This window comes from Phaseolus vulgaris, chromosome 7 (assembly GCF_051622355.1).
Source record: "Phaseolus vulgaris cultivar YP4 chromosome 7, ASM5162235v1, whole genome shotgun sequence".
Lineage (NCBI taxonomy): Eukaryota > Viridiplantae > Streptophyta > Magnoliopsida > Fabales > Fabaceae > Phaseolus > Phaseolus vulgaris.
Window position 1 is genome coordinate 2486133 of NC_143504.1, and position 25891 is coordinate 2512023.

At 29.1% G+C, this 25891-nt stretch overlaps 2 protein-coding genes across 2 annotated transcripts; both read right to left on the reverse strand.

The window, feature by feature from the left end:
- Nucleotides 1-7471: 7471 nt before the first annotated feature.
- On the reverse strand, nt 7472-9526 carry LOC137828834 (uncharacterized). The gene is made up of 4 exons (XM_068635566.2): nt 9206-9526; nt 8538-8731; nt 8380-8446; nt 7472-8244 (listed from the first exon to the last, which is right to left on the reverse strand). The coding sequence occupies exons 2-4, from the start codon at nt 8684-8686 to the stop codon at nt 7927-7929; spliced, it is 534 nt and encodes a 177-aa protein (XP_068491667.1). The 5' UTR covers nt 8687-8731; nt 9206-9526; the 3' UTR covers nt 7472-7926.
- Nucleotides 9527-14331: 4805 nt separating this feature from the next.
- RPL15 (ribosomal protein L15) lies at nt 14332-17495 on the reverse strand. The gene is made up of 4 exons (XM_068635568.2): nt 17337-17495; nt 16936-17263; nt 15866-16017; nt 14332-14720 (listed from the first exon to the last, which is right to left on the reverse strand). Exons 1-4 carry the CDS (start codon nt 17394-17396, stop codon nt 14490-14492), a joined length of 771 nt encoding a protein of 256 aa, XP_068491669.1. The 5' UTR covers nt 17397-17495; the 3' UTR covers nt 14332-14489.
- Between the last annotated feature and the right edge of the window lie 8396 nt (nt 17496-25891).

Consider the following 25891-nt stretch of genomic DNA (forward strand, 5'->3'; position numbering starts at 1 on the left):
CATTTGTTTTCATAGGTAGGCCTAGTGCAATGAATTTTTCGGTGAAAATGAGGTCCCTGTTTCTTTTTTAATCACCCAAACCTTCTCTTACTTCTTCTTTTTTTACGGTTATCACTGTTTGCCTTACGAATCGTGTTGGAATCATGCATCCACATGACGCTGTTGCAAGTTGTTGCAACTTGCCCCTCTCTCTTTCATTAAATTCCTCTCTTTACCTTTTTCTAAAGATACTTTGTTAAAACTTTCAAGAAATCGAAGGAGCTGTCATTTTTTTTTTCTCGGGAAGGTAAATCTTGTTCGGATGGAAGTTTCAAGTTTCAATAAACAATCACCGTTTCCACAAAAATTTAATTTTCTTATCTGTTTTTTTTTTTAAATTATACCGTTGATTTTATCAATGCAGAGAAAAAATCATTTAAATAACAGAAGAAGAAAATAACATTTTCAAAAGATTTAGCAAATCATTCATTTAAAACTACAATAAATTTTCTTAATTTCATTAAAAAAAACTTATGCAACTATCGGGAAGAGAATAGTTTAACGTTTAAAGTATGACTTTAAGTATTTGAAATTGTAAAGCTTACTTAAAAAATACTCTTATATCTGATTAAAAAAAAACTAACTTGTACAACAATATAAGTAATTAAGTAAGTAACTAAAATAAGACAAATAAAATTGTAATTCAGTTAATTTTATCAATTTTTTTAAAGAACTTGTTCTTAAGGTTGGAATTCTTTTTATAGTAACTTTAATAATATCATCTTATTTTTTCGATGGTTACTGTGTTTGATACTTTCTAGTCCTCCAAAATGTGTAATGAGTATCTGTGAAGGCATCCGACGTTCAAGTCAGTCCAAGTAAAATATGTAAGTGTTAGGATCAGAAAAAATTATCTCTAATATTGTCCCCTCTGATACCTATAACTTTGTGTTGAGTTTAATTATCTGGATCTGTTTTTGAATTTAGACTAAAGTCTATTTGTGACTTACTGTTTTAATTATGATTAATCATGATTTATCGTCTGTCGAAAAAAAAATTGTTCTTATGGACTATTTGGTTTTTCTATACAAGAACATTACTATTAATCCGTCATTTTACTCTGTTGCAGTAGTTTTGAAGAGGAAAAAGAGTGAAAAAGAGAAGGGATAAAGGTCTTTGTGTGATGTAGGTGATGATGGTGTGTGATTAATGCAAAGTGAGGATGGTTTGCATGTTGGGGAAGCGGCAAAAGCAGGAGGAGCAGAAATGAATATGGAATGGTAGCAGAAGCATTTGATTAGGTGAGTGAATGTGGCAGATACAAAAGGGTTAGTGTTGGAATAAGAAGTATAGTGTAGGTAGGAAGCAGTGCAACAGCATGCCTAGTCCTACAACTTCAACTGTTACATGCATGCTCTCTTTGCTCCTCTGTCGGCATAAAGTCCAAATTCAATTGTGGGCCATTTTCCAAACAATCTTCCCAACTTTCTCATCTCATCTCATCTCTCATAAAGCAGCTGTAAAGTAGATGGAAACCATCAATTCCTTCTCAACTCAGTCTTTTCATTACTATATTTTAATGCTTACTTAATATTCCACAACAAACACTTCATTATTATCATTCTCATAACTACTGCTATCAACTCTCTCAATCTCATCTTACTCTCTCAACCATGCACACACCAATGGATTCTTCTCCATATTTTTTTACAACACACAATATCAAATATTAATTAATAAATATTCTGATATTGAAGAAATATTACACCAAAAAATATTGTTTCTTGAAAACATTCATTTGTAAAAAAGTAAACACGAAAAACTTTTTAATTTCGAATTCGTAAAAAAATAAAACAAAAATCTTGCAATAAACGTGCGATATATTCTAAACTTTGAACTGATGTGAGATATTTTTTATTTTATTTTACGAGACATTGTATAATAAATAATATTTTTCAACGCGCGACATGTATGTACAGTAAGGTTATATAGGTAGATAGATATTAAAGTATTATACAGCTGTAAGGATTTTGGACTTTTTTGCATTCCCTACACTCACTTGCACTATTCTCTGTCAACTCTCCTCTTAGTGTATAAACAGAAGAAATTGAATAAAACTTATTGTGCAAAAAGTCATACATTTTTTATATTTATATTTTTTTTTGTAAAAATTGTTTTTTTTTAACTACCAAACAATTATTTAACTTTTCATTACACCCTCTAGCTAAAATGATTTGTCATGGGTAGAGGGATACATTATGGCAAAGTAATAACACTTTATCCAACACAAGAAATTAGGGTTGACTCAAATTTAAAAAGACAATTCATAACAATCATTTTATATTTAAATTAAAAGATATTTCACTTTTAATATAGAAATCCTTTAATAACAGTGTTGTAACGATTAATATAAAAATACGATACTAGTGAATTTAATAGTGAATATCTTAAGATTTTTATTTTTTTTAATTGTGACACAGTTGTCATAATCAAACAAACATAAATTAAATTTAACAAAATTTTATTAATAAAACAAATGTTTACTACTAATGTGTTTAATATCTCACTCATTTTTAAGTGTCTACTTATGAGATGTTTAACTTTTACTCTTTGTACTAAACGAATAAGAGATTGATTAGAACTAAGTGAATGAATCAATAATTTTGATTAAAGAAAATAATTGAATTTTTAACAAGTGTTAAAAGACAATTCCTTAACAAAAATCAAAGTTCAAAAAATCAAACATTCTAACACTGCTACAAAGAATTTAAGAATAAAAAATTATTGAACAAAAACTTCAAAATTCATTACAAAATCATAAGAGAATCAACCCAGGCAAAATGAAATAATTACAAAGAAGAAAATAAGAAAACTATGATGCTTTATTCTTTGAATATTGTGAGGCGGGTTGATTTCTCTTTGAAGTTGTATCTTTTTGTAGGTTTTTATAGTATAAGGATCTTGGAAATATATTATGTCTTATATATTGTTCATAGTTTCTAACTTTTCAAAATTCTCAAATTTTATTTCTAGTTTAATTGCGATTTTGTTTATTCATATATGTGCAAATGATTTGTTTCTAATCCTATTTCTTTATTGTAAATTTTATTCTCTAATTCTTTAACTCAATTTTTGTTTCTTGTTTTAATTCAAATAAATAACTTGGACTTTCGCTTGATGAGCCTTACTCATCATGTCATCTATTAGAAGCTTTTATTAGATCGTCTAGTTAGACGGTCCACTTTATAAAATATTATACTTTTTACTGCAACTAAAAACACAAAACACAAGATTAGCATAAAAAAATAGTTAAAACCAAAAACACATAATTACATTCCAATAATCTACTATTAAAGTTTTAAAGTATGAGTAAAATTATATTCATCAATAACCTAAAATACATCTTCTCATTTGTCTCCACAAACCAAATGTTTCATGTAACTCACGAGAATCCTTATTTATTTTCTGTTATAAGTTTTTTCCTAACTTGTTCAAGCACATATTTAAAACATTTTAGATACATAATTATAACTAGTATATAATTAGTAGTTGAACCTAACATTAAGATCTAACAATGTGTTATTCAATAATAAAATAATTTCAACTAATTACAACATCTTCAAATCTACTTTTCTTCCGACAACCCACTTCTTTTTTTTCTCTCTCTTTCACCTATTCAATCTGTAATTTATATTTTCATTCATTCGTATTTACTTCAACATGTTAACGAATGAGTACAAACTTTTAGTGTAACTTAATTATTTTTATCAAACAAAAAAATGTATGATTTGTTTGATCATAAAATAATTATTTTTAAGGATAATTTATAGGTTGTTCTCGTCGAACTAGAAGTCGGGAACTTGGAGGTAGTTTATGAGAAGATTTCTTTGTAACCATAGTCTTTGAACGATTTGAAATCACAGTGAGATGATGAGAGTTTCACCAGTTGACAATAGTCTAACGATCAAGCAAGTGAAAACATAAAAAATCTTAATGTGTAATATGTATTGCATAGAATAATGTCTTTTTTTACTTGAAGAACTCTACTCATTTTGTAACATCATTGATCTCCCATTCTTTGAAGAATCGTAACAAAAAATAGAGTATTTTTATAATTTTTGTGACGAAAATCTTTATAAGTATCTTACATTCTAATAAAACATTAAACATTTTCAATTTTTCAAAAATCAAATAGTAAACAATTTAAATTTTGATTACCCTTTTTCCTTTTAATAAGTAGCTAGCATTCTTTATGATTGCCCTTTTGGGATTGGAAATTATGAGAGTTAAATGGAACAGATCGACCACTAATGATGATATTGAAGAAATGGTAGCATTTTTATTTGATGACTATAGAGTAGCATTATTATACCATGGTGGCACCATGATCAAAACACCATAAATGAGCAAAGTTGGACACAGACACTTGCCCTTAAGAAATTAATGGAAATGGCTCTATGGTACTCAACAGTGACAATATGGTATCAAAGTTGTAATCATAGTATGTGTGATGCTCTGACAGATCATAGTGCTCTCTGTTCCTCAGAACCATGAATGATGAAACAGTAGGTGGGCCAGAGGTGGGCCATAGGTGGGCCACATTTATTACAGACAAAACAGTTCAGACAGAAAGGGACGCTTATAATGAATTTGAGTTGGACCGAATAACATTGTCAGATTATGGGCTTCTCTTTGTCACACCCTTATTTAGTTTAGGCCCATTATGTACAATTTTCTTCCGAGTGGGGACCAATGTGATGCCAGTACATCACTTGTTCAAAAGCATTTTAGAAAGGTTATAACTTTGCAATTATTATTACTTGTGGTTAAATTAAATCTCAACTTATGAGAATTAAATATGTTTTTGATATTATGTAATATAATATTATAATTAAGTTGAATACAAATTATAATTAGTAGAGTTAAAAGTATTCTGTTAGATGATTTAGAGAATTAAATTCTCGAAAATAAATAAAATAATATAATTCTTAGATAAATTTCAGATATATGTTTCCTTTATTTCAAAATACAGTTTAGAATAAAATATTTTAACACTTTAATTTACATTAAATTTTATTTATCACGTACAATGATGAATTTCAATAGTTTGACAAATATATAGAATAACTATTATTGTAAATAGTATTTTGATGTGTGTGAGAATGATGTTGTGTATTTACATAAAAAAAAAAAACAGATATCAAATAGCTTGTGTTGAAATCAAATACATTTTGCTTAAATCCAAAAGATTGGTTTCTTTTCATAGCAATATATAAGAGTGTTATTAGCAAACAACGAAATCAATTTTAAAGAACCACAACAACTTAAGAACAATTTTAAAGCCTCCACATCTAAGCATGTGACACAAATGTGTTATCCCATAATCAAACAGAAAACTAAGTTATCGACTACTAATGAAACACACAACTTGAACCAAGATATCCAAATAATAAGAAAACTTCTTTTTCACCTAAACCCTGATTGTTATAAAAATATTTAAAAAAATTATTGATCAAAACCTAAAAATTCGATAAAAAATTACAAATAAAAGAAAAATTAACTTTCCATTTGAAAGAAAAAATAAAAAATAAAAATAAAAAAAATAAACAAAAATAATCACTCATGTCTCACAGATATTGATGTCTTCTATATATGTCCCTACTTATATTTGTACATATTTAGTTCAAAGGTAGATACTTTCTTTCTACTTTAAAAATATAAAATTAACAAAAAAATAATTAAAATCTAAAGAAATTAAATTAAAATAAATTATTTATTTATTATTATATTTCAATAATTTATAATTAAAATTATTAAATATAAAAAAAATTATACTCATTAATATGTCAAATTTGTAAGTATATATACATCATATAATTAATTATATAATGTAATAAAAAATATTAAAAATAAAAATATTAAAAAAAATTATCTAATAATTTTTTAAAATAGTATTATTTATAAAATAAATAATTATAATATAATAAAAATATACTCATTTATATAAAAAAATTATAATTTAATTATAAATTATAAATTGACTATAGTCATCTTTACTTCTCATCATGTCAAACATGTAAGTATAGTTTAGTGGAATAGACTTTGTAAGACATCTTACACCGTAATAATACTTATGCTTAAATTTTGCAAAGGTTCTTCGAGTTAAAATACTTAGAAATTCTTTTTAGATTTTATATATCTATAAAGAGTATTAATGATATAATTTAACCTCTTTAAAAAGTCACTAATAGAATATTATCTGACAAAAATTTATATATTTAATATTTACACATGGATTCATAATCCTAGGTAATAACTAATAACTTCAAGCTTAAGTTAAGATTGTTAAAAATATTCTGTAACTATGCAATGTATTGCAACTAGCCTGAATTTATTTTAAAACTGTGGTTGATAACACTTCACAACTTATGGTTGCATTTTCAAATTTCAAACAGGAAACTATTATTCAGAACTGCTTAATCATTTTATTTTGTAAGAAGACAAGATAAAGTAGACAAGATATGAAACAAGTTTATTCCAGTTAAAAAGAATCTATTGAATGAAACAATTTTATTCCAGTTTTAAAAATCTATTGAATTACAAAAAAGTGTTATAATATTAACTAAAAGTATTTGTCAACCATCAAACTTTAAGAAATGATTCTATAGGGAGTCACAAATATAGATATAGATTGAAACATAAGAATTTTCTTTATACAATTTTACAAGACTATATATTCATTTTTTGTTAATTTAATATATTAATGCACAAGTACAAACATGAAACGAGATAAATAATTAGGATACATAAAAACGTTAATTCACCCATTATCATATTTTTTTTTATAAAAACTATCTGTGGAAACAAGATTAAACTAATTATATAGAACACACTTATTTAACTCTGTATAAGTATCAAATAGGATCACGACAGTCCTTTCTTGTCAACCACATCTCAATCATTTTGAAATAAATTTCATTCATATAAAATATTAGTAGGAATTTAATTGAAAGAATAAAGATAAACGGATACCAGATAACTCTATTTTATTATTTTATTAAAGTGAACCTATGTTGTCATGTTTCCAAATACAGATTAATTGCTGCACCTAATTAACAAGCAGTTTCTCACCGAGATTTCCCTGTTATCAAACTACTCTACAATTTCTTCTAGTAATATAATAATCTATATTAAAACATAACAAATATATAATTAAAACAATAATATATTAAATTATAAAGTGAGAGTAATTTTTTAAAGGTGTAAACACATCATCACCTCACCCTGCTTTCAACCAAACAAAGAACTCATTGTGTTGAGAACAAGTACAACAGATTCCAAAACAGTTTTGAAAATGCCACAGCACCTAAGAAAAATGACCAGCAAAAAACTCGTTTTCCTTTATGCTGTCCCCCATCGCAACTCTATTGTTCTTTAATTCTTTGACACTATTTAATGCATAGCGTAGAGTATAAGCAAAGTCAGAGGCAAATTTTTAATTAAATAATAATAATATTATTATTATCATACAGTCAACTTGTTCTTTTTTTTTTTACATTCAACATTCTCATATAAAAACCATTTTGTACAAATTTTCCATCTTAAGTTGCTAATAGTTACAATTTAAAGACCCATAACAAAAAGAAATCTTACCATTCTCTTGAAGACTTCTATCTACAAAAAAGAGAATGGTATTTAAACACAGACCTCTGATCTCAAATCAGTCCTATATCATTATTTGGATACTAGACAATATTTCTTTACACATGACATGATCAACTGAGTATATTTACAAACAGACACAAGATAATACTTTATCTCTTCCTCTGAACTCAAAAGATCCAAAAATTACTTCTTCTTTCCGTGTTTATTGTATGAAGACTGGTTATGTTTATGTTGAACTGTTGAACTCAATCCTAATATTAAAACTGCGAGAGAGGACAGGATCTATGCCAGGGCAGGGATGCTGCAATTTCGTCTATCCCTATCAAGGCAATCGAATCCCTCAACTCTCACAACAGGATTGTTACCAAAATTAGCTCGAACACACCCTCCCTTCCTTGAAGAGGATGAGGGAGATGGTGGAAGACCTGATGCCGTCGGAACCACCACCCACGACTGCGGTGAGAGAGGAGAAAACGTCTCATCTCCAAATCGAGCATCTTGAATCAAAGGGTTAGTTGCTCTGCTAGGCGGCGACCCACAGAAAAATGGTGGCGAGGAGGCTGCCACTGGCCATGAGTGCTCTACATCAAAATCACTGTCCTGAAAAACCATCAACACACAAAATCAATTAAATCTGAACGCAACCTTCATATCAAAACAACAAATTAACCTAAACCACATGGCTCAAAACAAAAGAGAAAAACCAAATAAAAAACATTAAAGAACAATACCTACCTTGTTGAGTATGTTGTCCAGAGGATTCGAACCAGAGGAGGTTGAATCACACGGCTCGACCTGGCAGCTGCAGAGAAACAAAGTATGCAAAGTTTAGCAATAATAATTGTAATAATATTTTGAAATAGAACAAGGAGAAGAAAGGAAAGCGCCTATACCTGAGATGCCATCGGAAGTTTCTAACAGGGTGATCGTTGACGGGAAAGTTGAAGAGGCCGCAGAGGCCGACGCGGCGGGGCTTGGGACAAACCACGCTAATCTCATCGTGTGATGGAACGACCACGTTTTGGATGGCAAACTGCTTCATCTTCCTGCTAGGATTTCAATCTATGTATTTAATTACAACTAAAACCTGCTCCACACCAACACAAGTAGCAAAGGAGAGAATAATTAGAAGAGGTCATTAAAAGAAAATTCAAAAACAAAAAGCAATAAACAAATCAAGCGTGTCAAACCAAATTTGGTAATAATATATTAAACGCAAAAGCACATGTAACTATTTGAACAGCTGAAGGTTCAGATCTAGTAAAATTGAAAAACCTAAAGACAAAAACAACTCATAATCACGCGTGGAGTTTCTTTCTGAAATCTCAATCACCTAGCTCCTACCATAGCTACACACCTCACCTACAGATCTAACTAAAACAACAGAATTATTTGCGTGATTTATTTATGCAAATAAAAAATGGTTACATGAATTGAGACAACATAGATCGAGTGAGATCTGGAAAAGGAAATTGCTGGTTTATGATTATTAAAATTAAACTTGAATTTGGCACAGACAAGGATTATAGATCGAGAAGAGTGGTGATAGTAGAAGCAGTACCTGTGAGGTGAGGTGAGGTTTGATTAACTAACTGTACAGAGGCTGTGAAGAAAAGAAAAGGATTTGAATTGAAAGAGGAAGATTGAGAGAGAAGGGACAGAGAAAAGTGAGGGGAGAGGGATGGAGAAGATTGAACTATGGCTTGCAACCACACTTCCTTTATATTTATCTTATATTTATAATTTATAATTTATTTTAAGGGGAGATTTTTATTTTAATATGTATGGTTAATTCATGCGGACGGTGCCTCCCGCGATAAATCACATCGATTTTGGCACCCATGAATCATGAATACTTTGTCTTCTTAAAATATTAACTATCATACTATGATGTGAAAAATATCTTAAATATCAACCCATCCCTTGGGAATGAGAATGAGTCTTGTATGGTGGAGCATTGCGCAACGCACTACGTTTAACCTCCTCCCTACACGTGGCACCCTCTCCCCCTTTTACAACCCAAGGTCGGCAAACTCATACTTTACTATTCTTTTTCCTTTGATCCTTTTCTTACCACCCTGTTAAGACTCCATCATTCAAATCCTTTATATCATCATACCATACTATTCAAAATAATTAAACCCTTTCTCTAACAATGTTTTTCAAACTTATTTCTCCTTTCTCTTTTCTTTCTTCAAACTACTTATTTTTTTCTCTTTAAATTCTTTTATCATTTTTCTTTTTAACTTTTCTCACTCCTATTTTAAAATTTGTGATGTGTTTTTATGCGTATTTTTTTTTTCTGATTTGATGTTTATGATTATTAGGTGTTTGACTTATTTATGTTTGTTGATAAAGATGAGTTTAGTTGTCGGAATATTTTTTTTTTTTTAGAATGTGATTCTCTTAAAATGTTAATTTATTTGTATTATATTGCGTTTATGTCTCCTATCTTGTCTATGTCAATATAGTTGATGTGTTGTAATGTCGGTTGAATTTTCAGGTATTTAAGTGTTAAAAAGTTTGATATATATAAGAGATACGATACTCTTAAAATATCTCATTTTATTTTTTTATAAAATTCCTATAACCATTTTTATACTTATTCAAATGATTTATTCTAATTAATTTTATGTTACCTATCTCACAACCACATCACATCTATCTTTCCTTTATGTAATAATGTATCTATTTCATTCTATAAGATCAGATATCATATAGATTTGTTTTAACATTTTTATTAGTCGTATCTCTCTTATATTGCTTATAATATTAATTATATGTAATATAACCAATAACATGTACTATAGCCTAGAATGGTGATTCAGTAACCATTTTTTTTATAAATGTTAGTATACATATTCTACTTTCGGAAATATAGTTTCTAACCTTTTATATTATTACTAGTGAAAACTTAGTAAATACTATAAAATATTTAGTGTGGCATGTTATTGTTGTTGTAATCATAAACAATTGTTGTAATAGTAACCAATTGTTGTTGTAAATTTCACCAAGTTTTAGTTGGTAAGAAAAAACAATGAGTTTAAAATAACATGTTGACATTTTTAATTGACTTTCCTTTTTAAGTGTATATTAATCTCATGCAATTACTTATTTGATTTTAAAAAAAATAAGTATATCAAGTGAGAAAGTTGGAGTTTTACCACGATATTAATTTAATTGCATGGTCTTTATCCCAAATTTAAACACCCATCTCACTTAATTTTTTTATATCTGTTTTTCAAAAACCAAAGACAAATTCTTGCAGCAATGAAATCCATTTTTTTAAAAAATATGAAATATTTTGACATATTTTTCTATATACGAAATTGAGATCAAATATCTAATGTTCGAAAGAGAAGATATTTCCTAATCATGTTCCAGCATGTTAATCTCATTTGATATATCTTTGCATTAATTTCGATCTTTAAGTTCGGTGTTAATTTTAATAAAATAAATATTACATTTTCATTTGGTATATATTGATTTGTTATATACTGTTTTCATTTATTTAATAGGGCTATTAAAACTAAACAAAACGAGATATAATGTTTCACCATGTGAATCTCCCGATTATTTTGACTTGAGTAACAATTTTGTTTTTACTAAAAATCTATTCATTATGTTTTCGATTTGTATAGGGCAATTTTTAATTTTTAATTATTCCATAGGTCTGTTATTAACAAATTTATATACACTTAAGATGATTTTCACTTAAAAAATTCCTCAGATAAAGTTGTCATATAAATCGTTTTTTTTTTTGTTTTAAAAAATTGAACGAAGTAATAGCTTTATTAAATGTTCTTTGCATTCTTCTGACCTTCTCAATTTTTAAAATTTGTGGACTTCCAATATTTATTTTTTCACTATATTTTTAGTGAGTGTAATAATATATAACTGTACTTGCTTTATTACACATCAATTAAAAAAATTAGACACCAATGAACTACCGTTGAATTATTATTGTTTTTAAATATTTATTTACGATAGTTCAATCTGGATCTTATTCTAATAATAATAATAGAAATGTGTTGAAAGATGGGGAGGGCTTGTTTGTACAAAAGAAACCCTAAAAGTCAAAGAACAGAAAGAATGTTAGAGACGGGCAGATGATGAGAAAACAGTGAGAAATTGAAAAAGGAAAGAGATATTGAAGTAAGTTGAAGATGACAGTGCTGGAAAGAATTCGAATAAAGATAATCAGATATTGTGACGCAGTGACTTTTTGGCCATTCGAATTTTGACCCTCAAACTGACCCAACACATATGCCATCTACATAAAATACAAATAATTTTTTTTTATCAGCCCATAAAATACAAATAATAGTTAACGGATGAATGTATTTGTTGCAATTTGATTAGGATTTGTCAGCAAATTCATTCCTTATATAGCAGTTTTTTAGCAAATGACATGTTACTACAACAAATATAGAAAAAACTTCCAAATATTATGTTTTAAACAAGAGTATATGAGACTTTCGATCCAAAACATTGAATGAATGTGGTTAAGAATAAATATATTTTTTATGGGTGTGTATTAAATTTTTTTTTTAAGTATTATCTGGTATATATATTGTGAGGTCATGAGATGATCACTGAGGGGCTGTGAAGTCATGGGACGATCACTTAGGGTCTGTGAGGTCATGGACTAATCCAATTAATATATTATAACAGTCCAATCCGAGAAATTAATGACGATACCCGCAAAATCTTCATAAAGAATAGAGTGCGAAATTGGTAGAAGTGGGTGTTACGAGAATTTATGAAGGAATTAAGTCATGAAAGAGAACCGTTACAAAGAATGGCAGTGGAGAAGTTTTCTGTAAGAAAGAAAGGAGGCCGAACAGGAAAAGGAACCAGAAAATTGAAAATCACTGTTTCCTAATACATTTGATGCTCTAGCTAAGGGTCATTTGTCTTGGCTAGAACATATATATACCAAAATTCCAACTTCTCTGATTATGATTTTGTCTTAGTTGAGTAATTAATTGGATCTGCAAATTGAAAAACGTCTCATAAATTACCAACTATCGAATCAAGCCCATAAAGAAAATCCATAAATTGTCAATTATCGAACCATACCCATAATCTTACCTATTCTTAAAAAAAAAAAAAAAAAAAACATATTGACGAAGAAATGAAAGACATATCTTTTCTTGCATCTAACCCCAAAGTAGTGCAATCATATTCTATTAACTGTATGCAAATTACCTATCGGTAAAGTTTACTTCATATGATTCTTTTACCAAAAATTTAAAACAAAAATGGCCTTGATATGATTTACTTTCTGTCATCAACATATTATTTATTAATTGCATAAAAAGCATATTATTTATTAATTATATAAAAAGCATGTGAGGGGGTGGCCAAGTTAGGCTTACGATTTGGTGAAAAGGACAGTTTTTGGTTTGAAAGGATTGGCACGCGTTGGTCCCAAAATCAAGTTGGTGTTCACACAACACAGCTTTTGGCAGTGGCTTTTAAGAGGAATAGATCCAAAATCAACACTAATGGGGAAGCATTATAAACGATGCCCATGCTTAGCATTACAGAATCATTTTGTTGACGTAAGTAAGCTCGTAAAAAAAAAACTAGTGGGTGTCTTAGCGTCGACAATAATACTTTATTTTCACGTGCTTCATATCCACTGGACATAGGGTAAGCCAGCAATGATTTGACATCAAATTGCTAAATTTTGTTGACCATTTTCTTACAATTTCAATTATGAAAGAAAATAAAATCCTGGGTCTTCCACAATAATAGGATTACGTTGTTTGTTTAACAAGCAAAATCAATGAAAGTTGTAAAACAACCACGAAAAAAAAATAGGAAAAATGGTTTTAAGAAAAAAGACGTAGTCTTTTGTCTGTTTGAGATAAAAGGGTAGGGGAGAAAGGATATAAGAGGAACACATGTGAATTTGGAAGAGGTTATTAACGATAATTTGATGAAAGGAAAAAGGTAAGGTGATATTGAAAGTTTGACTTATTTATTATAAGTCCATGAATTTTGTAGCATAAATAATATAATACCTTTTATTTGAAATGTCACATATAAACTAAGACTTGTATACAACTAACTTTGTAGGTCATCTTAAACATTAAAAATTCTTATTTCTCTTTTCTTTTTCATTAAACATATAATTATTAAAACTTTCCACTCTATTGTTTTCTCCTTCTCCATTCCCTTAGTTTTTTTTTTCACACCATCCAAACAAAACAAAGCATTAGTTGTTCTCAACTTGTAAGACTTTGTTTGGAAAATGCCACAAGCGAAAGAAAAAGGAAAGTGGAAAAAGGGTGGTGTGAGGAAGTCGAAGGTTGAAGGATGTAGGTCATCTAGTTTTGGGAGGCATTTTGTTCTGTGATGCAATGATCAAACGAAGTAGTTGCTTCGTGACGTATTGGGTTGGATATAACTGGATAGGGAAACATTGGCAGAACCAATAACTTTCATTATCCACCATAAATAGTAAACTAGAAAAATATCTTTACCAATTACAACTACTATGGTCACCCCACAATGAAACTAAACACGCAGGAGTTTCCCACGAAAAATGGCAAAGCAAAATTTACATTTTCTTACGCTTTCCTTTTTTAAAAACATTTTCCGGTGATGGCTGAAGAAAATGTTACAAGGTATACAACACTAATCATCGATTGGAACCAGAACTAGAACACATTTAAATGCAGAAAGAAGAATGGATTGATGCCTTATGTAACAAAACAGCTTGATGAGCCGAGAGAAATCTGAAGAACGACAAATATGTGAGGTGGTTCCTAAAGAAATCAATCTGCAACTCTCTTGAAGATTTCTAAAATGTGAGGACACAGAACTGGTCAAGTTCAAGCGGGGGCTGCCTCGGTGGCTGCTGCAGCTGCAGCTGCAGCGCGCTTCTTGGCAAAGTATTCGTCAGCGCGAGCAAGGTTTTTGGCAACTGATGGCTTAACCCATTTCTTGCGGCCAGGAAGCAAGGTGAGAGAACATCCAGCACCCTCAAGTTTCTCCTTTGCTGCTGTGGAAAAGGCACGGGCTTTTAGCGTCAATTTCTTGCTCAGTTCTCCTTCAGCCAAAATCTGAAACCAAAAGGCACAATAAATTTAGTTTTGATCCATCAAGACCAAATTTGAGGACCTTCGGAGTTCGGATGATGCATTGCATGGGTAAATAGAATTAAAAGGCTAGCTTAAACATGCTATATTATCTAGTTTAAAGTTGTATATAACCCAATTTTTTGCAAAGATTTTCCTGCGTGTCTAGGAAACCAGAAATGCTTTTATAAAGAATGAATACAGTAAAATTTAATCAACAGATGCATGATGATCAGAGTACACAACATTGGCCAGGGCGAACTAAAGTTTCAACCACCAAATTAAGTAAATATCCTCTCAGAAATTCTAGAATCATTTCAACCAGCATACTTCCATTTGAAAAGCTTATTGAAATCATTGTCAGTGTAGAGTGCAGTTTATTTACCCGAACATTAATTTTCTTTTGGTAGAAAAATTATCATTTAAAGATTCTGCTACACTGTGATGGGAATCCCACAAAGAGTATTTTCAACAGAATAATGAGTCCAGCATTTGGCATCTGGAATAAAGATATGGAAAAGACTATCACCTTTTATTGTCCGAAAAACAAAGGAATAGCATAAAGATATGAAAGAAGGACATAAATCAATGACTTTGAATATTTTCCTCCTGAGCTGTAGGCTGCAAAGTAATTATTGCTTGAAAAATCACCATAGAGTATGTTTTTAAGGGGAGTACTGACAGTCTGAAAAGTAAGCCAACAGACCATAACCCAATTTATCCATGTGGATGAAAGCAATGGTCTGATTCACAATCCGAATAGATACAAGTATACGAAAGTTTTGGTGTTTGGAACAAAATTTATAGCCTCAAACCACTGACACATCCACCTAAATATCATATCACACATACCAAAAGTGCAGATAAACTAAAATAACAAACTAGGATGAAAGGACAAAAAAATTAACAGAAAGTAAGTTCATTCACAGCAGACCAGGGGACTCTAAAGAATTGACCTTTGTGATAGTTGTTGTTACTGCTAGAAAACTAGCATCCTCATTTATATTTAAAATTTAATCATTCATACATAATACCTCTACACATCCAGAAAATGATCATGAAGAAGTATGATTAAAGACAACAGCTAAGGAAGAAATTTAGATGTCCTTAAATCAACAAGTAATCTGTACCTTCAAAGGAAGTCTCCTTTCTCTTCCTGATGGGTTAATCACACCTTTCTCCTTCAGTGACTCAAGAGACACCTCTTCCCCTTCCTTAAATTTAGCACCTTCTATGTCTCTCAGATTTACATGGACATATTTGGGCAATCCCTTATGCATACCTTAATATAGGACAAATGAAAAGAAAAAAAAAAGTGCATAAAAAAAAGTTCCGAAAGAGATAAAAGCACAGTCATTGACTAAACAAGTTAAGAGAGGAAATAGAAAAAAGAAGAAATATGAAAGAGTGCAAAACCACACAACCTCTACTATTTGCTGGTTAACGTTATTGGAAACTATATATAAAATCATATTTGAAATACATTAAATCAGTGAGACGAACACAGTACTGTGACTTATAATAAATTTCAGCTAATAGTGTGTTCGAAAGAGCATGTTGCAAACATTTTTCAATGTACAACATCTGAGATGAAAGGGGACATGATTAGTAAAGATGTCTGACATAACAACATCCCAAATGCAACGATTCCCTTCCTACAAGAATCACCATTTCCGGACTCTTGTGTCCTCCGAATGCTTCTTCAAATATTAGAGAAATTCATCGTGTGAAGTCCCACATATATATATATATATATATATATATATATATATATATATATATATATATATATCCCGTCTCTAGGGTTGATAACAGCTTGATGACTTACCAAATACAATGTAGCAAACTATATGTAACCAAACTGCTGCCTACTAATAAAACAGTTTACACTTCAACTTTTGATTTCAATTTTAAAAGTCACTCAATGAAAAAAATGAAAAAAATGAAAAAAGGGCAACAAGACATGGATCATGAAGGTATCCCAAAGGAATTAAAGTAAAATGACATGTAACAATACCAGAACTAGAGCACAACATACCACAATACACACAGGTAAAAGTAAACTAAGGTATAATTTCAGTCACAATTTTCTTATCTGCTTCAAGGGATTGCAACACTCATCTAACTTGCAGTTTTAAAAGTAATGTTTTTCATTTTGCTACTGATAATGAAAGAATCGCCAATTAATTGGGGGCATTACCTCCTGCAATTCCTCTGAGTTTGGGGAGTCGTCGATAAAGGGGCATCTGACCACCTTCGAAACCCTTCATAACTCCAGGCCCCGATCGAGATTTCTGACCCCTCATCCCAAAACCACAACTTGCGCCTTGCCCTGCCGATATTCCTCTACCCTTTCTCTTTGCCTTCTTCCTGGAACCCGGTTGGGGCCCCAAATTGTCCAGCCGAAACCGAACGCCCACCATGGGCGCTGCCACCGGGGCAGAGGTAGACTTATAAGCCGCGGAAACGACTGGTCTTGGTCGCTGAATCTTCAGACATGGTTTGGCAACTAAGGTTTTCACTGTTCCCTGCAATGCCCAAATGGTTGAAAAGAAATAGAGACGAAGAAGATTCGTATTTGTGTAGAGGAAGATGAAAAACCTTGAAAGGAGCAGACAGCGGCGGTAACCAGGAAAGTGGAATGAGAGAAGCAGTGGCCATTCCTGTGGATGATAGACTCAGAGAGATGACACGATAACTCCAGGAACAAACTTCAAATAACGGATAGGATAACTTCTTCCATTCTTCTTTTTTTATTAGGAAAAAATCAACTTGTTTATTTCTGTAACACTACTGTACTGTGATTATTCAACAAAATTCATAAATAATTTGCATGAATATTAGTAATAAAACAAAACTAAATTCACTCCCAAAATGGAGTCAATTGCATAAAACTTTGTAACTTTTTAATATTCTTCTTAAAATAAAAAGCTATTATAATAACGATATAATAAAAGTCAGACATTAATTAAAATTATGATATTATAAAAAAAATATCACTAGATTAAATAAAAATATTTATCATTTGCTTATATTTAAAAAATAAAAATGCATTTTTTCTTATATATTATAACAAATATTTCTTCTTAGAGTTTCACTATCTATAATTAATTCTACATAGATTATTTTATTGCAATTGTTCTCCTATAGTACATCATCATCACAATTAATAAACATATAAAAATAAAGATAACAGGGTAAATTTAGAGTTGAAAAACATTATAAAATATATTTTATTCAAACATTACTAAATGTATCAAATTCAATCTTATTCATTCAAATGATCAATAGAATCAAATGTGTTTAAAAATAAAATGAAATATATGCAACTCACATATTACAAAATACTTAACTTTATTTCAGAAAGATACATGTTCTAAAATTATTTAGAGATTTGCATTTATCATACTACATTCATTATGCTATATATTCAACACAATTACACAAAATAGTAACTTAGTCTTTTCATATGACATATGAGACTAATTATCTTTCAAATTGCATACTTAATCGTATGGACCTCTATCGACTCTCATCACCTACTCATTTTTATATATGTCATTTCGATATATCAATATAGTTAAGATATCTCATTTTAGATGAATATTAAATTCAATACATATCTTATACATCTCAACATAATATTTAATTTCCTGATAATAGACATGTCTACATATTTCATCATATTACCAAATGCTCATAAATTTATAACTCAAATCACATATCAATACACACAAATTTTATATATTTTACTCTATAGAGTAATTCATCACACATTATACCAATTAATATTATAAACTTTAATATGAAAAACATATTTAACACAAAAATCAAAATACAAAATTATAGAATTTCATAAATAAGTATTTTCGGCCAACGAACATTCGATTCGATCAACAAGCATTTAGTTTGCTTAATGACCAGAGCTCTTAAGTTATTATAAAAAAGAATTTCGTCCAACAAAAGTCTAACTCGACGACAAATTTCATGGGAGCTTTTATTTTTATAGCTCACCAATGAGAGTTTGGCCCATCCAACAATCAACTCCCAAAGAGGTTTTATTTAACAACTTGCTCACCAACCAAAACTCTAAGATTTTTCATAAAGTCAATTTCGCTAAGCGAGCAAATATGCATAGTTAAAAAAATACATAATTCACGCATAGGTCCAAATTGGTTCAAGATGAATTTTCTCTTAATTTTTCTTCATAACATTAAATATTTCATCTCAAACTAACTACAATGTACCTATTTGTCTCAAATGTAGTATTCAAACAACTAGACTAACACGTACACGCACACTCATTGCAAAACATTCAAAATAAACTAAAATTTTCATTTCAAATCAATTAATACCTCAATTCAAAGTGAAGTAATTTAAATCAGATATCAACTTACCACGTAAACTTAATGTATTTAAATCATAAACTAATACACCAATTACTACAAGAATTTAAAAAGTAATTTGACCATATCACCTTCACATATAAGTCATCTAACCTAGAAAACTAATTAAAATTTAACTAACTAGCTTCCGTTACGTGTTAGTTGCTAGACATAAGACCAAAAACTCATACTTCAATATTCTCATAAGCAAGCTAAAGATGTAACATACTTAATAATCACAATATGAACATACTCTTACCATCTAGACTAATAGACATTTGTCTTACATCTATAAACCCCACATTCATCCAAGTTTTCTCTAAACATGTAAAAACTTCTCAAATCTGGATAAAAAAAACTTACTCTACTAATTATGATAAGATAGTTTTACTTTATTCTTCTCCAATAATATTATGACACTTTGATCTTTAAGAGGATGAATGATTGATTAAATTTTCAGAGAGAAGTCAGAAAAAAATCGTAATAAATGAGTTTTTAAGGTGGAAAATATGATGCCGCTTCTACCCAGCACTTTTTTGTCATCTTGTGGTTCGGTCCTCAAACTCTTTTGAATTTATCTGTCAATTTTTCAATGGCCGCTTCTTCCTGCACCTCCATACCTTCTTCTCTTACCTCCATAGATTTTTATATTTCCAAAAATACCCCTCTGTAATATTCTGGATTACATAATCCAGAAGTCATTTTTCAAATTTGTAATTAGCTTCCGGATTATATAATCTGGAAGTCTTTTTTCAGATGCATGATTACTTTCCGGATTACATAATCTGGAAGTCTTTTTTAACTTTCAGATTATGTAATCCGGAAGTCTTTTTTCAAATGCATTTCCGGATTACATAATCCAGAAACTATTTTATGGGGGTTGCACAAGAAGGATAAGAATGTATTTTCATGTTGTGTATGGAGGTGCCAGAAGAAGATATGGAGGTGCAGGAAGAAACAGTCTTTTCCAATTGAACAATTTGGTCCCATATTTTTCACTAGTGGATCTTGATTCTGTTTCTAAGCTAAGCCACATGTCCAACTCTTGAATTCTTCAGGCCTGAAGTTCTTGGGCTTTTATAATTTGATAAGTGCGGGCTTCTTCTTCTTATTATTACAGTGACTTAATTCCAGCACTGTCTACACCATAGAAAAACGCGTCCAGCTTCAAGACTTGGGCAAAGAAGTAGTTAATAAACACTGACACAAGACATTTATTAAACACTGACACGTGTAAAACAATTTTCAAAAATGACAAGATTTACATGCAAAAGTTATTTTCATACATTACATCACAAACTGAATTTTACATGCAAAATTTATTTCGATACATTACATCAGTAACTTTAATAACTCAAATGTGTTACATAATTTTGAATAAAAAAGAGTCAAAGCATCTTGTACAAACACATCAAATACATTCGTTGGCTTTTCCTTTTGATTTTTGTTTTGTTTCAAACCATCTCATATTTTTCTTATCTATACCCCTCTTAATTTTAATTGTTTTTATCATAATGTTTTTAACATCACAACATCAAATATAAGTTACGTTTCATTCTTATTGAAATATTATATTAACTTGAGATAATGTTAATCTACAAGTATATATAAATTAAGTACCAATAAAAGAATATATAAATGAAGTAATTCATATTTTTTAATAAAAAAAATTGATTTTTAAAGATGAGTTAAACTTAAATTTATTTTTTTATATAATATTAGCGTATATCTTATTGAGATTTGATGAATATTATCTTAAAAAAATGTAGACTTATACACAATATATAAATTAGACCATCCTCACCTTACAAGCATGCAATCACAAGGTTTCTCATTGATTTTTTTAAGTTCTTGAATATTAAATAATGTACAATTTTAAGAAAGAAATAAATGTAAACAAGCAGAAAACAACTATAAATGAATTGACAAAAAGGAAGGCCACTGATATAGGTTAAAGAAAACAAATGTCTATTTCATTAGAAAATAAAATACTTCTAATACCTTCAATGAGCAACTTCAATGAGCAACTTTTCTGGTTCTACTGATTTGAGTGTTTTATGTGTATGTTGGTTTTTAATATAAGGTTGGAATATCCTTAAAGTGTCCCGTTTAATTTAATTTATTTTATTTTTTGAAAAAAAAAATTTAATATCTTCTATTTTTTTAGCATATGTGTTAAGACAAACTTCAAAAGGAGTTCAAATCATAAAATAATAAAACCCAACATTCTGTTCACCATGGGATGTAATGAAACATTTTCACCACTTCTATCTCCTTGAGCTAAATGATAGACAAAGTAATATGTGGAACGGAGTTTGGATAACATTAGTATGGATGATTTGGAATCATAAGAACAAGATTATTTTTAGACATTAAATTTTTGTTGTTATAAGATTGACAAGGTTATATCATCATGTTTTCTAAAACTGTTTGTAGGTGATTGATACCATATAGATAAGTCGGATACGTGTTATAATATATTTATCTTTTATTTAAAAATATTAAAGTCAAGGTGACATGGATTGTATAAGAGTGGTCTGGTCTGTTTTATATTTTGTAGTTGTAGTACTATAAAAAAAATTCCATGTGAAAATATATCTTAGGAAGTGAAATTTTAAGATTAATATAAAATTAGTTTATAAAATAATATATTTTAAGAAATAGACTTTTAAGTTTAGTTAAACTTTATAAAATTGATATAAGATGAGATTTGTACGATTTTATATATTATGAATCTCTTTATTTTGACATTTAGTTAGTTGGCGTAGATCATACTGTTAGCAAAGATCTTGTTTAGATTTTAGATTTTGTGTCCTGTTTTGAAGGTGTGTTTTTTTGGTGGGTTGATGTAACTGGAGATTCTATATCGTTTTGGTATGTGATTTTTGGGTAATGTGGTGTAAAGTTTGTTGGATCCTTAGCTAATTGGAAGCAAAGAAACTTGTTTTGATTTTTTGTATAAGGGTTGAAACACCTCTAAAGTATGTTATTTTATTTTATTTATTTTTTATTGTTAAAAAAATGAAGATTTTATTTTATTTATTTTTTATTGTTAAAAAAATGAATATTTTATTTTTAATTGAAGTGAAATTTGCAAAACATGTAATCAGCCACATAACATTTAATTACATTTGTTTCTGCTACAAGGAAAATAGTAGGGACATGAAGAGAAAAATCTTGGAAAAGACATAGATAAAACCAGCGAGATGCAGGTAGTGTCTGTAATAAACTACCATACTTAAGTGAGAGCTCTTATTAGGCATTGAAGACGTAAATAAGAGTCTATATCATAATGGGGGCATGTAGGATGGGAAGAAGGGTAACACTAACAGCTCTTGGTGTTGGTTAGTGTGCCCTTGGGGCTTGTGCCTGATTATGCTATGTGTAGCTTACTTAGAGCATACCACTTAAGGGTACTTTCCGGAGTTGGTCATAGTACTAATTTGAGTGTGTAAAGATTTAAGTGGTGCACTGTGTAGGCAGCCAAATCAATGCAGAGCTAGGTAGCCAAAATAGAGGCTCCAGATTAGTTTGGTGTACAAGTAGCAAGGAAACAAAAGATGCCCTCACACCAACCAATCTTTATCAAATACATAAGCTTCTTGTTAGTTTGGTGTACAATGTTGAGTCCACTTTAGTTTTTTGTCTGCAAAATTGAGGCCACTTTAGTTATTTGTAGTTGGTATGCAACTTTATAGAGAGAGAAAAAAATAACAAGAGCAAGAGGCTAGAAATTAGAATAGAAGAAAAATATTATTTAATGATAAGGTTTGTTCCTGATTGGGAATGAAGGTAAGCTAGAATGAAGAAGAAGTAAGGGCATATGGTAGCATTCTGGTGAAAGTAATAGGAGAAAGAACCGGGAGTGAATCCAAAAGCATAAAGACACAATGCATGAGGTCTACTTTTTCTAAGAACAAAAAAGGGTGTATATGCAAATGGAAACTGCAAGCTGAAAAATCAAAGTAACTAAACAGCTATTCAATCACAGAAAGTTTGAAGCAGCTGAGCCATGATCTCATTGTGGCAAGCACAGTACGTAGTGCAGAGCTATCTGAGAAGAGTGAACAATAACTAGAGGCATCCATTTTTGGGGTCTGCATATATAAGACCAATCACCCTACCATCAATAATTTGGCACTGATTCAATTAGGTGAACCTGTGTGTTATTGATGGAAATTCAATGCTAATAGGGATGCAGACAATTCTCTGATTCGTCTTCTCACCACCACCACTACGTACCAAGACAGTGATGTAACCTTCACTGGTTCCATCTACCAACTAATTCTTTGCAAGTTATCAGTAATTTTCCTCGCAAAATCTCTCTTTCTTTACTTCTTCCTCAAAACTTCCAATTCCTTTTTGTTTTTTTTTCCTTTTATGTGTCTCAAACCAGTCACAGGGTTCAACTAAATTTGCATGATGCATTTAGGTATTTTAACATTTCTACCATGACAATCCTTTGTCTACCCTTGCAACTTGAGAAATTATCATGAAACAAAAATCATCTAAAAAAGTGGCTAGAACTAGAAGTAGCAAATCATGGATGTGTCAAAAAGTATCAAATTTGCACTAACACACTTCCCATATACACCAAAACAAAACTAAATTTCCTGTCAATAAGCTAATTATAAGAAAACTAAAATAATTAACAAGATAAAGAAGGGGATTTTAAAGAGTTTATGATAAGATAGTAAGATTGTAGATGTGCCCTAGAGCGTGGCTGATTAATAATCGAACAAGAAAATCAATAGATAGAAACTAATTTTTAGATAAAAAATAATTAGTTGCAATAGTAACTAAATTAGAGACCATTTTAGAAACTAAATAAAAAATTGGTTTATAAATTAGTTTCTATTATTGTTAAATAATTTTTAAATTGGTATCTAATTAGCAACCAAGGTTTTAGAGACTAAATTTAGAAACTAAATAATTGGTAGTTAAAACCTTGATTGCTAATTAGATACCAATTTAGAAATTATTTAATAATAATAGATACTAATTTAGAAACAATTTTTTTATTTAGTTTCTAAAATGGTCTCTAATTTAGTTACTATTGCAACTAATTGTTTTAGTCTCTAAAAATTGATTTCTATTTCATGATTTTCTTGTAGTAAAAAGATAAAAAAAACATGGATGAGAGACATATAATAACACTCCTCCGATTTCTAGAGATAAAGCATATATTCCTATGTTACAAATCTCATCATTAATTAAAGACCTAGAGGCAAAAAAATAAAATAAAAATCAAAACATACATGCTTAGGGGAAGCTTTATTGATTCTTGATGATATTTATATTTTTATAATAAATGTGAAACTAGCCTTTTGTAATTAGAAAGTTGAATTTTGATGTTCTATAAAAAAATTGAAGTTTAAATTTTAATCTACATAAAAAATAATTGATTAAAAAAAATGTATCCGATAAATTTTTTAAAATATTATCTTGCTTGTAAAAAGGTATTTAGTAATGAAATAGTTATTTTTTTTTATATGACATGGCATCATTTCACAAATATAGTTAATATACTATTTATGGTTTAGTTTGCTTGGTTTTTAACTTTGTTATGAGATCGACAGAGATACTAGATATTATAGTAGACTAAATTTAATTTAAATAGTTAATGTATAATGCTTTTTTTAATAGTTTTAGTCATATTTAAATATTTCTTTAGTTCATGTAAAATGAAAAGGTCTAATTTTTATTGTAATTTTTTTATTTTTCATCATTTTAAAATTAGACATTTTGATTTTGATCATTGATATCACTACGAGAAAATCATGAAATAAAAACTAATTTTTAGAGACTAAAAATAATTAGTTGTTATAGTGACTAAATTAGAAATCATTTTAGAAACTAACAAAAATCTATTATTGTTAAATGGTTTCTAAATTGGTGGCAACCAAGGTTTTTGCTACCAAATTTAGAATCTAAATAATTGGTAGTGAAAACCTTGGTTGATAATTAGACAACAATTTAGAAATTATTTAACAATAATATAAACTAATTTAGAAACCAACATTTTTGTAGTCTTTAAAATAGTCTCTAATTTAGTCTCTATAACAACTAATTATTTTTTATCTCTAAAAATTAATTTCTATTTCATGATTTTCTTGTAATGATGTTGTTTATTTATTTAAGGGAAATACATTTCAAAGTATCTTCTACTAGTAGCTGAATTATAATGCTTTATAGGTTGTACTAGAGGATTGCTAATAAAAAAAAAAGGTTGTACTATAGGAATTTTTTTTTATGATGTTTTATTAGAAGTAGACCATATTTCTTGTAGGATGTGATATTTTTTTTTATAAAAAAATTGTATTATAATACTAATATGTCATATTTCAATATTGTTTATAAGAGAATTAAAAAAAACAATGATTTTAATTTTTTTAAAATTAGAATAAAATATTTTTTATTTGATTATAAATAAATTTTATTTATTAAATATTTTTTTTAGAAAGATAAATAATAATAATAAAATTATAAAAACCAAAATAAAGTCGCTATGTTTATAGAGGCTTACAAAAATATACTTTAAACCATTTATTTATAAATTAAAAGTCAGAACATCTTTTTGGAATCCAAAATATAAGAGATTATTACTTAATTGTCATATACTTGATTTTGAACATTCACATTTCATTCATAAATCTACTAAATAGTAAAAATCGTTATTTTATTTATTATTTTAAAAATAAGTAATAGTGTATTCTAAATTTTAAACTCATTTTTCTATCAAATAATAAATAAAATAAAATGAACTCTTCA